General features: G+C 31.4%; 1 protein-coding gene across 1 annotated transcript in view; it reads right to left on the bottom strand.

The window, feature by feature from the left end:
• Positions 1–2,100: 2,100 nt before the first annotated feature.
• The window catches only part of LOC117177989 (dynein heavy chain 7, axonemal-like), a 36,115-nt gene continuing 22,948 nt past the window's right edge, over positions 2,101–15,267 (bottom strand). The window contains 23 exon segments of the mRNA XM_033369152.1: positions 2,101–2,393; positions 2,473–2,754; positions 2,885–3,036; positions 3,124–3,355; positions 6,283–6,493; positions 6,581–7,178; positions 7,264–7,452; positions 10,079–10,259; positions 10,351–10,721; positions 10,808–11,034; positions 11,105–11,296; positions 11,361–11,648; positions 11,727–11,972; positions 12,041–12,213; positions 12,285–12,848; positions 12,928–13,147; positions 13,216–13,445; positions 13,511–13,756; positions 13,828–14,137; positions 14,198–14,370; positions 14,506–14,718; positions 14,792–14,939; positions 15,009–15,206. Coding sequence (XP_033225043.1) covers positions 2,187–2,393; positions 2,473–2,754; positions 2,885–3,036; positions 3,124–3,355; positions 6,283–6,493; positions 6,581–7,178; positions 7,264–7,452; positions 10,079–10,259; positions 10,351–10,721; positions 10,808–11,034; positions 11,105–11,296; positions 11,361–11,648; positions 11,727–11,972; positions 12,041–12,213; positions 12,285–12,848; positions 12,928–13,147; positions 13,216–13,445; positions 13,511–13,756; positions 13,828–14,137; positions 14,198–14,370; positions 14,506–14,718; positions 14,792–14,939; positions 15,009–15,206 — 5,851 coding nt within the window. The 3' untranslated portion in view covers positions 2,101–2,186.

The following is a 15,267-nucleotide window of genomic DNA, read 5'->3' on the forward strand; positions in this document are numbered from 1 at the left end:
TTAAACTTTGAATTTTATTGACTAGTGTAAAAAATTTGTAACCCGGAAATTATTCCAGATTTTGTCTTCGATTTTAATGGCTACCTTGCGAATAATATAAAAAGTTGGGTTTATGTCAATCATTAGTGGTAAAGGGGAAATCATAATCTAACGATTACCGAATATAATATCACCGACATTAAAGTAAATTCACTGTTCAATTTAGAATGAATTTTGTCCATCATTCTGAGTACTTATATTTCAATAAACTAAAAATTTAGAAAGTTGAATTAATAAAAACTTTTTTTATTATAAGATACATTTATGTGTCAATAATTCAGAATAATTAAAAATTGAAACCTCTTTCTGAAAAAAAAATTTTATCTCTAACATTAATTTTTAATTGTTTAATTTTATTCAATTAATAACAGTTTGACAAATTTAAATAATAAAATAACACTTATTTCCGAAAAAGTAAAAAAAAAATTGCCTATTAATTCCCGCCAGACGAAAGTGCCGCCATTACGTGACAAATTCCAAGTACCCGATTGGGAACAATTGGAAATGCAAAATGCTCAATCGTTGCCAATCGTTTTGGCACAATTAAGAAACACGATTCGGAAGATTAAGATATAAGTTATATTGTATCTTATCGATCTCAATTGATTATTTCTAGAAGGGACACTATTTCAGAAATAATGCAAAATTGTATGTATTGTGTCTATTATATCTTAAACCTGCTACAATTCCTGCTACATATCCATCTCGGACATCGTTGTTCGATAATTTGATGGGACGCTGATAATAATTAAACAATATTGGCGTACATAACTGAAATACGTATTTGATTTTATTATCTGATTTAAAAAAACCCTTAATCAATATTTAAGGGGAAAAATTTATTATTTCTTTACTGACTTATGAAATTCGAAGATCATAGTGTAATAACTTTGGTACTTTTCTGGGTAATTCAGGATGAACTGTATGACTTTTTACTCGCTGCGTTTCTCATCCTTGAGAATAATAAATTTTTAAAATAAATGGTTCTTGTTATCTATGAAGTTAATATATAAATATGGAAGTTAATTAACCTGTGTAGTATTTTTGTGACATTGTGCCATTCATAAACATTGATATAAGAGAGTAAAGATTACTTTACTTTAAATTTACATGACTCTAATAAGTTTGAGATACCCAAATAGTTCACGTGTCAGGTGGCGATATTCTCAAGGCCCAAAAGGTACCCTACATCCGCAGAGTCAATTATATTAAACTGATTAATTCCACTGAAAACATGATGTTATCGATCTAGTGTTCTTTGGACCATAAAATATTCGACTCAATATTTTATTTCTTTAGTTAATCTCACTTTAGTCGATTGAATGTCGAATTAATTCATTATAAACGCGTTATTATCTTAACATTTTTAACAGTGGTAGCTAATCCATCAAAGACATACATATTTTTCATTTTATACGTAACTATATGTAAATATACAATAGGATGTATGAGGATTGTACATAGAAACAAAAAATAATCATTTTCGTCCGCAAAAGTTTATTATAATCCACATAATCAGGATCATATGCTCTCTAATAAAACTTATCTTTTTTAGAGCAGTAATCTCATGATTCACATCTTATATAATTTTACGCTTAATCCTATAAATCGTAAAGTATCTATAGTATTTTCTATACGAAATATTAAAAAAAAGAGCATAGAGTAAAAGTATCTAGGTATTCGTTTCAGAAAAGAATAAATATAGAGAGTGTGAAAGACCCAAAATCGTAAAAAATATTTTGCAATTTTTGTATAATCTTAAAGAAAAGAGTTAAAGAGGATCCTGTTAAAATTTTCAAATCGCCGAAAGTGTTTGGTATTTCGTGTACAATTTAATATTTGATACATTTTTATTTGTATATATTTGTAATTATTGTATAATGATATAAGAAAAGAGTAAGATGTCATTGTAAACATTAAATTATTAATTAATTAAATTTATTAAAAACAAAAATACAAAAGCTTATAGATGTTGAAAACCTATATTTGGAAAAAATCGGAAAGCGGTTTCACTTTCTAAGAAAATCCTTTTTTAGACGTACCCTAATACACAAGATAAAAGATTTCTATAGATGAGTACTGATTTTATTGAAAATATATTTAATGTTAAAAAAATTGCGATATTTTGTTAAATACTCATTTCTCCTTTATTGTGTTAATTGACAAAGCATAGCAACGCCTCTAATAATCCAGTGTTCTGCTGGTCTTATTGTTGGAAGTCTCATCGCTATAACAAAATTTGTTGAATGGCCTGTTGTAGAAAGAACACCTCGGCGCTCGCTAGTTTTATACAATGGGCAAGTATACGTTTTCCGTTCTTTAATTTCTTCTTTCTTGACTGGAATCAGCCATACCTAGAAAATAATAACCCTCAGAATCTGCATACATTTTGTCTTAATTTCAGAATTATATTTTGCAATATATCAAACTTACATAAGGCATACTATCGTATAAAACTTTAGGAAGACTTTCATCCAGAATCATTTTCTGCATATTAAATCTGGCCCCGTCCAGGAATAAGCCATAAACATAAACCCCATCATCTGGAGGGGCTTTGAATTTTGTATCCTTCAGTAGTTCAAAATCATAAACCAAAACATCGATAGGAATGTGGTACTTTCTTGCATAATTTTGCCTAGCCCCAGTTAAGAAGGCTTGCGTAAAATAGAATCCTGACAACCAGAAAGTTGAAGGAGATCCATGTTCATACCACATCTGCAAACAAATTTAAATTAGCATAAAATAAAATTGTAAATTTACCCGAATTTACTTGTGGTTAAATCTAGGGTAATAATACAAATTTATAGAAATAAAAATTATATTCTTCGAAGTAATTATTTGATACCTGCAAGAATTTTAAACGTTCGAGGAAATCGATAATGTAGCTCCCTAAAGGTTTTAAAGATGGATAAGAATTTCGTTTCCATAAAGAAGGAATTTTGCCAATTAATATGGATCCGAAGACTTCTTCAAGTTCGAAGGTCATCACAATAAATCCTTTAGAATAAATGTTTTAATTATTGAAATATTTACAAAATACTTTCCTAAAAGAAGTATTTAAATAAATATTTTTTCTCTTCTCACCCCGTATGGCCCTTTTTAAATTTATAAGGCTATTTCTTATGCACTGCAACAGTTTATTAAATCTTCCCATCTCCTGCACTAATACTGTATTCATACTTTGGCTATAAGAAGTTGGATACTTCTCAAGTGCTTCTCTCAAATGAAAATCTTTCGGAAGTTTACTGAGAATATCCGTTGCAACTCCGGAAACCACATCGTCACTCGAAAGCTCTCCAGTCCCTGATGATGTTTCCTATAGAAATACTATTAATTATTTAAAAAATCAAATATAATTATAGAATAATAATGAATACAGTAGCTGTATAAGTTTACAAAATATTTAAATAATAATTGGTGGTCTAACGTAGATGGGTAATCTAAACATCAATTATTATTATTTTTTAAAAAACAGCACAGTAAATTAAAACCAGTGAAATTACTTTGCAGTTTCATTCCTGGAAAAATATGATGTAAAATTCAAATTTTCTCGTAAAAATGTAGAATTTAAAATTGTATAAATAGAATTGATTCACTTTAGTATAAAACAATTAATTTTTATCTTCGTGATTTTGTAAATTTATAATTTTTTTAAGTAGTTTCATTAGTTTTACTAATAAGCAAGTCTAATTTTTTAAAATAAAAATTACATCCCGTACATCGTTTTGTTTTAAATAATTGAATAGTTTTTATTATTAATGTCAATTTAAAGACAGTAGTTTTTGTCTGTCAAATTACAGACTATTATTCATAAGTATCAGTATCCAATATAGTTAAATTTCCAATTTTGCCCCTTAAGAATTTTTATCATTTAATTTTTACTGAAAAGTGAAAGGTTCCCCACATAGCATGCTAATGCGTGTTCTGTATGTTTCACTTTGAACAAAAATTTGTGAAAGGAGTCTTAAGTATTTTAAGCCAGCCTAATAGGTTTCAAATAGTATCTGTACTATGAGTCAGCCATACATAGTTTAAGTAGTGTAAGCCATGCACTTGCACAAATTATGCAAAGTCGGTCATTTCTCGTTGTATCAAATAGTATAACTTAATTTTTTAACCACGGAAATCTTTTTACATTTTGATTATATTTTTTATACTTATAATATCATCGTGGTTTCACTCAAGACTCATGGAAAAATTCTCGGTATTTTTCCGGGTTTCAACAATTTTTCCAGGTTATTTCAATATACAAATTCAAGCCTTCAATGCATAATTAGGTATTTAGGTATTTTCATGTAGGTATTTTATTCGGTAATTTACTTTTAGGTATACATAATTGGGTATTAAAAGAGAATTTTAAAATTAATAAATCTGATGCGCCAGTCAAAAAATTTGATTTTGAGGTCTTTAAACGCAAAAATTTTAAATTGTACATTTTTTTAACAGAACTTAAAATCAAGATATAAAAAGTTCGCTCATTCTCCAAATTGAAAAAAGCAGTACAAATTTTTACACCTATTTAGACTTTCAATTTATAATTGTTCAAAATTGAATGACTTAAAGTTGAAACTGTTTTTTAAATTTTCATTGCACATCATAGGCTTTCATTTTTTAAGATGCATAATTTTGAGCAATTAAAAATTAAACCAAACGATTTAAACTTTCCGAACAAAAATTTTTCCCATTTGAACTGATTCAATTCAAAAATTTTAATTTATAATGTTTCTAATTGAAGTAATTAACATTTTTGATTTTTCAATAAATCATTATTTTAGCATTTTAAAAATAATTATAATTGAAATATTTAAAAATATTTTTATGACGAAATTCATGTTCTACTAAAATATTAAACTTTAAATTATTGAGTATTGAACACTTCGTATTTAAAATTGTGCAACTATTAAGGCTATCAATTTGAAATAACCTTTTAAAGTATTGAATCGTTAAATTTGAAACTTTATTAACTGTAAAAAATCTTATTTATGAGGTTTTGATTTTAAAAATTACTGAATTTTAAGCGTTATAGATTAAAATACTCTTTAGCTATTAAGGTCTTGATTTATAAATTTGAGGTAAACTTAAACTTAGAAGCAAATAATTTTGTGTATTTAAATTCCATATTATTTAATTTTAAATGCGTGCATTTCGATTTAAATTTTTGTCGTTTGAAAGTAGCATGAAACTATACAATTTCAAAAAAGGAATATAAAATCGAACTCGTTTAATTTCGCATTAATTTATATGACGTCAAGTGGCCGGCCAATTAGGCACCGTGACTTATGCAGAAATAAGATTAAAGATATTTATTGTAATCATGAACAAATTTTCTTTAAAATGTATGAAAATTAATTATTGTTCGAATGTATGTAATTAATTCTTAATTATTGTACAATTTACTAATAAAAGGACTTGTTTTCTCGACAACAATGTTGAGAATAGCCGTTAAATCCTTAGATAGTGAAGAAAGGTCGACAGTAGACTACATTTATTTTGTTGCAAACATTTCTATACCCAAATTGGAATTATTTTAATATGATTTTTAAAGAAAAAAACTTTAGCAGCGGTAAGAGTTTTTCACTATTAATATCAGTATATATCAATTTTATTTTTAATAATAGTATTTATAATTAAAAAATGTATAGTCATAAGAAAAAAATATATATGGGAGACGGATGCAGATAACTGTTATTTTTGCGTCGCCCCGTGCCGCTTGAGCCCGTAATTGCAATCCCATTGTACGGTCATCTCGCGGTCATGAGGCGTGGTCATAGGTGTAATTTCCCGCGGTTCTGCTTAAAGCCAGTGTCGTTTTTAGATGGCAGTTGCTCCCAGTGGGAACCTGCGGTGGTTTTTCATCCATTTTTTCAATTATATTTATAAGCTATCCCTCTCAAGGCTAGTATGAGATAACAGTAGGTAAGTTGATTCTGTGCTCAACCAGATATTAACTTTTAAATAATCTTACTTCAATTCTAAGGTTATTTATTCAGTTATTTTCTTACCTTGAGATTCCAGAGGTCCTGATAATTATTAAGAAATGTGATAGTTAACTCAATTTTATTCGTTGAAAAACAATAAAATGTTACGGTAAATAATATTTATTTTCTCTTATGTAAAAAGTAAATCTTACCTCTCGGTCCTGAGAGCATGAAATCAATAGACAGTATAATTTTAACATACATTTGAAAAAATTTCGAAGGCTAATTTTCGTGATTTTTAGGGTAGAATTAATTAAACATGTACCTGAGTAAGCAAAAGTGACGAGAATAAAAGCTCTGTCTCTTGCTGATCTTTAATGATGTCAGCATTTTCATTCATACCAAAGACACTAGGTGCTGTAATGAATGGCAGATTTTTACTATATTCTAAATATGCATCGTATTCTTTAGCAGTCGGACAATAGTAGATATCAGTTGTCTCATCAAAGTAAAACGTTTCATCTTCGATAATTTTCCTTAAAATAAAAAAAAAAATCAGTAAAACTTCTTTTTTTTAAATATCCCTTGTTATATCTGTAACCAGAATGATATAAGATACTAACTCTCTGTAATATTTTTCTAAAATAGTAGTCAGCGTCCTGCGATCCCACTCATCACTGACTTTTCCCCCATAATTGCACTCGCCAGTAAGATACTTCAGAGCCTCGAACTGTACATCATCATATTGATCCAAGAACATATGCAGTTGGAGAATACTGACTCTTAAATCAGTTTCATTAAATTCGTAGGGAGTGTTCCATCCAATAGGGCCGAATTTTCTCCTTTCTTGCACAATAGCATGGAAGAAGCAGAGAGAGTAGAGGAGTTTCTTGAAAGCCTCACCCTGTTTGCAAGACTCAAAGAATTCTAAGTCACTGATAGGATCACTCAGATAGGATCTGATAATGTTAGCTCTCAGGCCCTTTGGTGGTTCGTTTGTCATTTTAATCCCGTTTTGCAAAATTGTGACTGGGAAGTGTTTTGCTGGGTAGCTAGTCAACCATAATCGAAAGTCTGGATGAATTGTGTCAGGCATCAAACCCTCGCAAATCTTCTCTAGAGTGCTCATCCAACTTTTTGCAAGGTGGCAATTTTGAAGTACAACCCAGTTTCCGTATTTAACACCATCATTTATCATTTGGTATGCGATTGGTCCTTGGCCTAAGGTTTAGATTTTTAAAGATTTTTTATTTAATTAGAAGGGGGATGTTTTTCTGAAGTTTGAAAAGATTGAAATCTATAATACCTTGTCCAAGCGATAAAGAGAAGAGTCTGTTAGCTCCAAATCCTTGATCATCGGCGAACTTCAGCATCACTTGTGCTGGATCTGCTCCAGGAGTCAAAATAAATATTAAGGGAATGCAACAGTTCGAATCAGCGTAAGAGGCTGCCAAGTCGAAGGGAGGTGGATCCACGAATTCTGCACCTAGTTCGGCTGAAGCGATAATTATTATTATATTATTTCGCTAATTATCTTACGAAAAAAATTTGATTAAATCCCTTATTTATCCTCGGTCTACTCAATAATTCCTTTCCAATTCTTTACACTCTACAGTAATTTTTATACTTTTTAATCCCAATCCTTCTATCCATATGTATCATCCGTTTATCCACATATAGCCGGGATTCTAATATTGTACGCATATTAAGCTATTGTTTCGCTACCATTCAGAAAGCGTCTATCATCTTATTGTAAATAAGCTTTAGTCTATCTTTCCTCTACACTGTAAAAAAAGATTTGTGTAAAATTACAAAGTTTCGGAAAATTACATATTGTATCAGGTAAATATCACACGCTTCACTGTGCGATTTTACAAAAGTGTGTGAAATTAAATCCTCCCTCGAAATAATAAACACTCCATAAAAACAAAATTACACATTCCCTCATACGAACTTTACATTTAGAAGGGAAATTTCAGTCGCAGCGTGTAAAAATACCATGCTTCGGTGAAATCACTTTCCTGTGATTGAAAATTACATCGAGATTTTTAATTTTACTAAAAATCTTTAATTTTACCCTGACGTAAACTGTAAGATTTTTTATTTATAATTAATTAAAAATTTAGAGTAATTAATCAAATAATAATAAATGAATACGAAAGCGTCTGTCGTTTTCGTTGTTTATCGATGCCTTCATCCTCTAATTTTGAATCATTTTTAATCTTAATACGAGAAAATTGACAGCTATCTTAAACTTTTTTGACAGCTTTCATACAAAAATAGATAAAATTCGAGCTATTCTTCTTTTTCCTTTTACTTTTTCTGCTATTATGTGTTTAGGTAGGTGGTAACGTGTCCGGCTTGTGTTTATTCAATCTCCATGAAATTGTACGAAGTTTGAGCTTCGAGTATTCGAAACCTGCCGTCCTAATCCATTTTATTTTATTCTTTCACATAATGAATTTTACATTTTCGTGTGTAAAATTACCATCCGAATCGGAATATCAAAACAGATTTAATTGAAAAATTCATCGCTAGGTTGATTCTTACCATTTTTCGTGAACTTACTCCGATACACAAGGGTCCTTTTATTTACATCCACCAGAGATGTAAAAATATCAATTGATTTTTTTTACAGTGTACGGATAAGAATTAGGTTAACTAGATTTTTCAATGAGATTTAGTAAACACCTATAAGTGTTAAAAGAAATAATGTTTTTTTCAATTTCTTGTTTTTAAAGTTATAGAAGCCTAAATTGCATTACAAACCGTAATAAAAAATATTGTAGTTTTGAGTTCGTTGAAAATGTTCCAAAAATTAATAGGTTATTTATTTCTCCTGAAAATGAATTTCTGGTAATTTTACCACTTTCAGAGTATGTCCGATTATTACATACTCTCAAAGTAACCTTTTCACTGACAATAATGATTATTCAATGTCAGTATAGAATTTATCTTTTAGGTTATGTGAGTTCCCAGACAGATTATGTAAAATTACAAATGCATTATGAATCTTAGGTGATGTTATTCTAACCAAAAATGGTCGCGCTTTTATTCAACATAGTAACTTGAGCATCTACACGAGAAATGTGAATAATGATAATTTGACTAGAAATGGTCAATTTACCTTTCAAATAAGGAACACAGCAGAAAACAGTTTTTTGAATAAAAAAATTCTTGTTTAATATTTTTTATCAATTTTGCAAATAAATTATTCCATGATTTATACCGTTCTGAAACATGCTCTTCTACACATAATTTTAATTTTACCATTTTTTTTCATTATTCTCCGTAATTTTGAAACTTTACAATTACTTGTACTTATACTGCGTTCAGAGCTGTGCAAGTACGCCGTGTTATTAATTATCAAATTTAAAGATGTGAGATTGCGTTGGAAAAAGAAATATTTAACATTTTCTGTACTTTTACCAGCGTCAACAAATTCAACACTCTGAAAGTAAGTCCATTTATTACCTACTCTGAAAATCACAGATTCACAAGCAGAAACTGTACTTCTACAACGCCTTGCTATGTTGTCAGTCTAATAGTAGTAAAGTTACAAGATTGGTTCGAACTTCTAACATGCAAGTGGTATTCATTCTGTAATCAAAGTAGTAAAATTGTACCAATTTTTTGTTGGTAATTGTACCATTCTAAGTGGTACAATTTTTTTTATTTTTTACAGTGTAGACTAAAGCTTACGTATTTGTAATAAGATGATAGACGATTTCTTAACGGTAACGGAACAATAACCTAATATTCGTAGAACCCATAGATTTGATGTATTAAGATGAGGGTTCGAAACATTTGATGCCGCAGATAGACTGAAAATAGGTTTGGATAAAGAGACTGTGATTTAAAATAATAAGTATGGTTATAGGTAGACCAAAAGATTTATTGTAAATAGAGAAAGAGATAGAAAAAGATTGAGATGGACAGGTGGTGGATAGAAAGGGTTGATAGTTGTAGATACTAAGGTTATAATCAGATATTAGAAAGTATAGCTGACACTGAAAACGGCGTATACACACATGTCTATAAAATAATATAAAAGAGCTGCAACGTTTAAATGGGATAGATAGAAAATCTTTATATTTTTCTGTCTACAAATTTGGACCAACCTTCTACGAATCCTTGAACGGCAGGAACGACTTTATCAGGGCGAATGCACCTGAGCACCAGTATCCTCTGAAACTTCGACAAAGTATGGAAAGGTTCTGGAAAAGATTCGATTTGCGGTTCCTTTGCGTCTAAAAGCTTCTTCCATTGATCTAGATTTTTCATAAAAGCTGATCTAATTCCCTAAAACAATTTGTTTCTCATTGGATTTGTTATTTTAGCACAATACGTACGACTTAAAAAAATAAGGATCAGGATAGGGAAGAAGACCAACTTGGAATCCTTCAACATCGTCGAGCCTGCATAATTCATTCCACGATGTAATTGCGAGCCATTGAGTAGGGTTGACATGAGGGTTGTCAAGACCAACGCCCCCGGTTAAAAGAAACATCCAATGGGGTTTTGAGATTTTCCCCTGATTGTCTAACAAGTTAACAGTCAGTAAAAGCGAGAAGAGTAGTTTGTCTTTCTCAAAGAGGGACCTGCAGATATTTACGTAAAGGGAGTAGGTGAAGTATTTGGTTAGGTCCTTGAGTCGATCTTCCACGCTCTCTTGGGGTTCCGTATTGTCAATGGCCATTTTGAAGAGATTCACGAACCAGGTCAAAGAGTATTGATACATAGGATCGATGTTTGCTAGAATAGCTAAAATTGAATCACAGATTTCTGTTAGAATTAGAATTATAATTTGATTTCAAGATTGTTTATTTTCTAATCCTCCAATACACTACCTGCAGTAAAAAAAAGGACTGTAGAGTGAACTGCAATCGGTTGGTACTGCAATCTTGTCAGATCAATTGATTTTTCTGTAATCTCAGCTGTAGCTTGTTTAACTTGGATGTCGTTACTCAATACTTTCGAAGAAGTCAAGACATTTATTGCTTCCTCATCCTCGAGAATATTCCCTTCTGATACAGATAGAACTTCCAATATTTTATCCTCTGTCTCTTTCAGAAGCCTGCAGAAAAAATCTTAAATAGGATTTGATTCTTTTAAGTGAACGACTTGTTACTTATCTTAAGAAGTACTTTTTGTTAGAAGCTCCTTGAATAATAAGAGAATTCTTCTCGGATTCTAGATCTGGTCTCTCTTTTGCTACCACAATTCCGAGAAGTTGATCCTCCAAGCCAGCAGGAGTTATCACAAAGTTTAGGAGTGTTACTTTAACAGCAATTTCGGGCAGGTAATGTGGGCTCCCCAATTTCGTTGTTATGTACAATCTAGAAGGATAAAATGTATTTTAAGAGGGTCAGTATTTCTTTTTTGTTAATGACTTTTCAATACCTGAAATCAGAGTGGTATTCTACAATAGCATCCCCAAATTTGATACACAAAGCTCCACCTTGTTTAAAAGTTAATTTCAGCAAAATTGGCTCTAAAACTGCATCTAGTTCCTGTCCGATATTTTCTAACAGTATCGGTTGACCAAATTGAATCGCATTTTCTAAAATTCTGGGATAGTCGTTTTGAGAAAGTCTAATGATATTCATGCTGTTCTGCTTTTCCATGTTTTTAACCCATTTGTTGGCTTGGCCTTGAGGATCTATCATCAAAGGCCATCGTCTTGCATTCCTGTAATTTTAAATGTATTATTGAATTTTAGCTGATGGATTTCGATTTTGGAACATTATAATATTTCAAAGAAATTACTTTACGATGATCCCATTGTCAACAGAAAATGAATCTGTTGGCAAGCCGGCAATATTCCAGGATCTGATCAAAACAGGATCGCCTAACACATCTCTTAGTTGAAAATCTTGAGTACAGACTACATTTAACCTGCTACAGAGCTGAGCCCAAGTTTCTATTTGTTTGACTCTAAAAGACATTGTGAATGGCCCTAAGTAGGCAACGACTCCAGCAGCGATGATTATATCTCCAGTTAAACGAAAATATCTAAAAAAAATTATAATTTTAATAGAATAACTTTATTTCTTTAAAAGTTGACAATTCTAATGAAATACCTGTTGCCTAAGGCTTCAGCTGCTTCAGACCATCTAATATATTCTCCACCTAATCCTCCAATCAGTTCCTCTGCTCGTTTCAGTTTCAGTTCACAATCGCTAACCTTGTCGATCAAGTCTTGATAATCAGCTTTCTTTTTCGTCAATATTTCTTCCAGTGCTGTCAGTTTTTTCTATTTAGAGATATTATATTTCAATTTAGAATATCTATAGATATCAATGAGATATTTAAATCAATCTATACCTGAATATGACGCAATTGTTCTCTCTTGACATTTAGCTTCTCCATCGCGTCATTATAAACAGCCTGAGCTTCTGCCAAAGATTTTTTCTTTGGAGCCACTACCTTTGCAACTTTATCATATTCTGAAATTGCATAAACCCACTTACAAAGACCCTCACAAGCAGTTGAAGCAGTCTTAATTTTCTCCGGGTCAAAGTTCACATTGGTTAAATAATGTTTTCTAATCTTCTCGATAACTTGGTCAGGAATATTGTCCTTATCAAAGTTAACCAGAGAATCCAGAAATTTCACATCACTTAGAACCTTTAATGATACTTTCCAATAGTCTTCACCCATCCTTCCATCTGGCATTTGTACCCTTTCAGGTTTAACTTCCTTAAGAATGCAAATACTTTCCATGACTAATTTGACTCCAGCTGGTGGGCTTTTCATAGCCTTAACTACAGCAATATCAGCTACAGTTAGAGTGTTTAGAGCTGCTTGAGCTTTGAGCAAAATTGGCATTGCCTCTGTTAAATTCGCATCACATTCTGCTTTTATTTCAGCTGCTTGTGCTGCCACTTCCTACGTAAAATGTAGACAAGGCTATTAAGGAACACACAAATATAATTAAAATAATTAAAGGAAATATTTAAAAAAATACCATAGCTGCTTCTTCATCAACCCTTACAACTTTCTCAATTTCAACGACTTCAGCACTTTCCTTTTCAACAGTACCTAAAACTTTTTGAACATCTTCAGCAGATGTAACTAATAGAGGCTGAAGACGTTTTAACGTATCTTGCATTTCAGAAACCTCTTTCTGGGTTCCATCCAGTCTTCCAAGACCTCCTTCGTATCTTGCTTTTGCCAATATTATCTCACTTTTGAAATAAATTATACGATAAGAATTTGAATGCACCATCATATTAAAAATCGAATATATACCTACCTTCTTTTTTTGCTCAGCAAATCTTTAAAAGTACTAATCATTTCCAAATATGAAGTAGGGGTAATATAGGTTTGTCTTCCAAGGCGTGCCAAAAACTCTTGACTTAATTTTTGGGTGGAAGTGTGGAAAAACTGGCACATTTCGATACCAGATTTTTTCTCGTGATCTGCGAGTTCCACTTCACCAAGGAATCTTGTGGCTACAGCTAGTAAAGCGTCTTCGGGCCAAGGCTACTTTTTAAAATGATAAGTATTAAATAAACTACGTAATTATGATTTCTTATTAGAGAACTGACCTGAAGCCAGTCGATGGTGCAACAATTAACAAGAGCTGGAAACTTTCTGATCCTATTTCGGAAACCATCGCCAACTGCAGACATAGCGACAACGATATGCAGCTGCTCACGAGCTAGTTGAATAAACAAATTAAAGAGAGCAACGGGACTTCCATCTGTTTGCATCGATCTTTCTCTTTGTCGATCAACTTGGCGCATTTTTTCACAGATCTCAGCTTTTTCATCAGCACTGAAAAGATTAGGAACCTAAAAGACAATAATTTAAAAGAAATTTTTATTAAAAAGTATATCATATTTGTATAGAACTTTAAAAATACCTCGCCTGAATTTAACATGTTGTTAATATCCTCCAGAAAAATTTCTTCCTTAATTTGAGAATCAGTAAAGAGAAAAGTAGAATGGAGTTCAGTAGCTGCTGTTTTTTTCAGAATTAATTTAATATCCTCATGCCATTCATGCATGCTATATTGTTTACTTATTTCTACTTGGAACACATCGTAGTCACAAATATGGGATGATAATCTGGTTAGAGATTGTCTTCCAGAACCACCAACACCAACTAGAAGGGCATGACTTCGTGGTTGTTTGATGATTCTTGATATTCTTGACAAATGTTCAATAGCAAATCTGCAAATCATAATATACTCGATAACATTTATTTTTATTATCTTTACTGCTTAAAATTACCTGAAGAGAACTAGATTCATAGGTTTCTTTGTCATCGAGTTGTACTCGATTAGATATGTCTCTACAATACCACGTAAGTGTTCCAAATCTGCTACTTCTTGATATAATCGAACGTCTGCCTTTGGGTCCGTGAAGTCACAATAAACTAGCTTTCTTAATTCATCGTCACCCACCTAATTAAAAAATAAATCATGCCAGCGAAACCGGAAATCATAAGTTTTGTCTGAGTCTGTGGCCACTCAGATTAGAGAATACTGTTCTAAATAAGATGGCAGGGCAAGAAGTTTATGAAAATAATTTTAATTTACCGATTTCTTATTTCCGTCTAAAAGATCACTAAACATTTCATCCATATCTGTTTCCATTCGTTCTTTAACAGTAAAATGTAACTGTTTGATGAGCCAGTTCATATCAAGTTGATCCACAAGACGATCCCCAAAAACTCGAAGGACTTCGTGTACCCAAAGCCTTTTCATATTCACCAAAGTGGGCATAGTTTCAGGAACAGATAGAAGAACACCCTAAAAACTTTATTCAGTCACTTGAGCTAATATTTTTGGGTTATGAATTAAATATGGAAATGTTATCAATGACCTGTATCACTCTAGAAAAATCACGAAGGTTGAAGATATAATGGGATTTTGCTGGAGTTGGCAAAAGATTTTTTAGACTTTGTTTATACATATCTAAAGTTGCTAGTACGATCTGGTCAATACATGGGTCGAAATCCTTACTAAATCCTCTGTAAAAAATTTAAAATTCGAAAAACACTGTATTTGAAGAATTAGTATGAATCAGAATTCTGTCGAACCTTGTGTCAAGATGCCAGAGAATAATTTTACTGAATATGGTTATCATGACTTCGTCTTCGAATTCGGAAATGGTTAAAACAAAAAAGTGTCTCTTAAATCTGGGCGAGACATCTTTTCCTCCACCAATTGGTGGACCCATCGCACACATCAGTTGGATCTCTATCAAATTCAATGGTGTAATTTCCTTTCGATCATACCTGTTTTTAAAGTAATAAAATATAACTTATTAGAATTTTGGTTTCTGTGATATTAATTTTT

The sequence above is a fragment of the Belonocnema kinseyi genome, chromosome 8 (assembly GCF_010883055.1).
Source record: "Belonocnema kinseyi isolate 2016_QV_RU_SX_M_011 chromosome 8, B_treatae_v1, whole genome shotgun sequence".
Lineage (NCBI taxonomy): Eukaryota > Metazoa > Arthropoda > Insecta > Hymenoptera > Cynipidae > Belonocnema > Belonocnema kinseyi.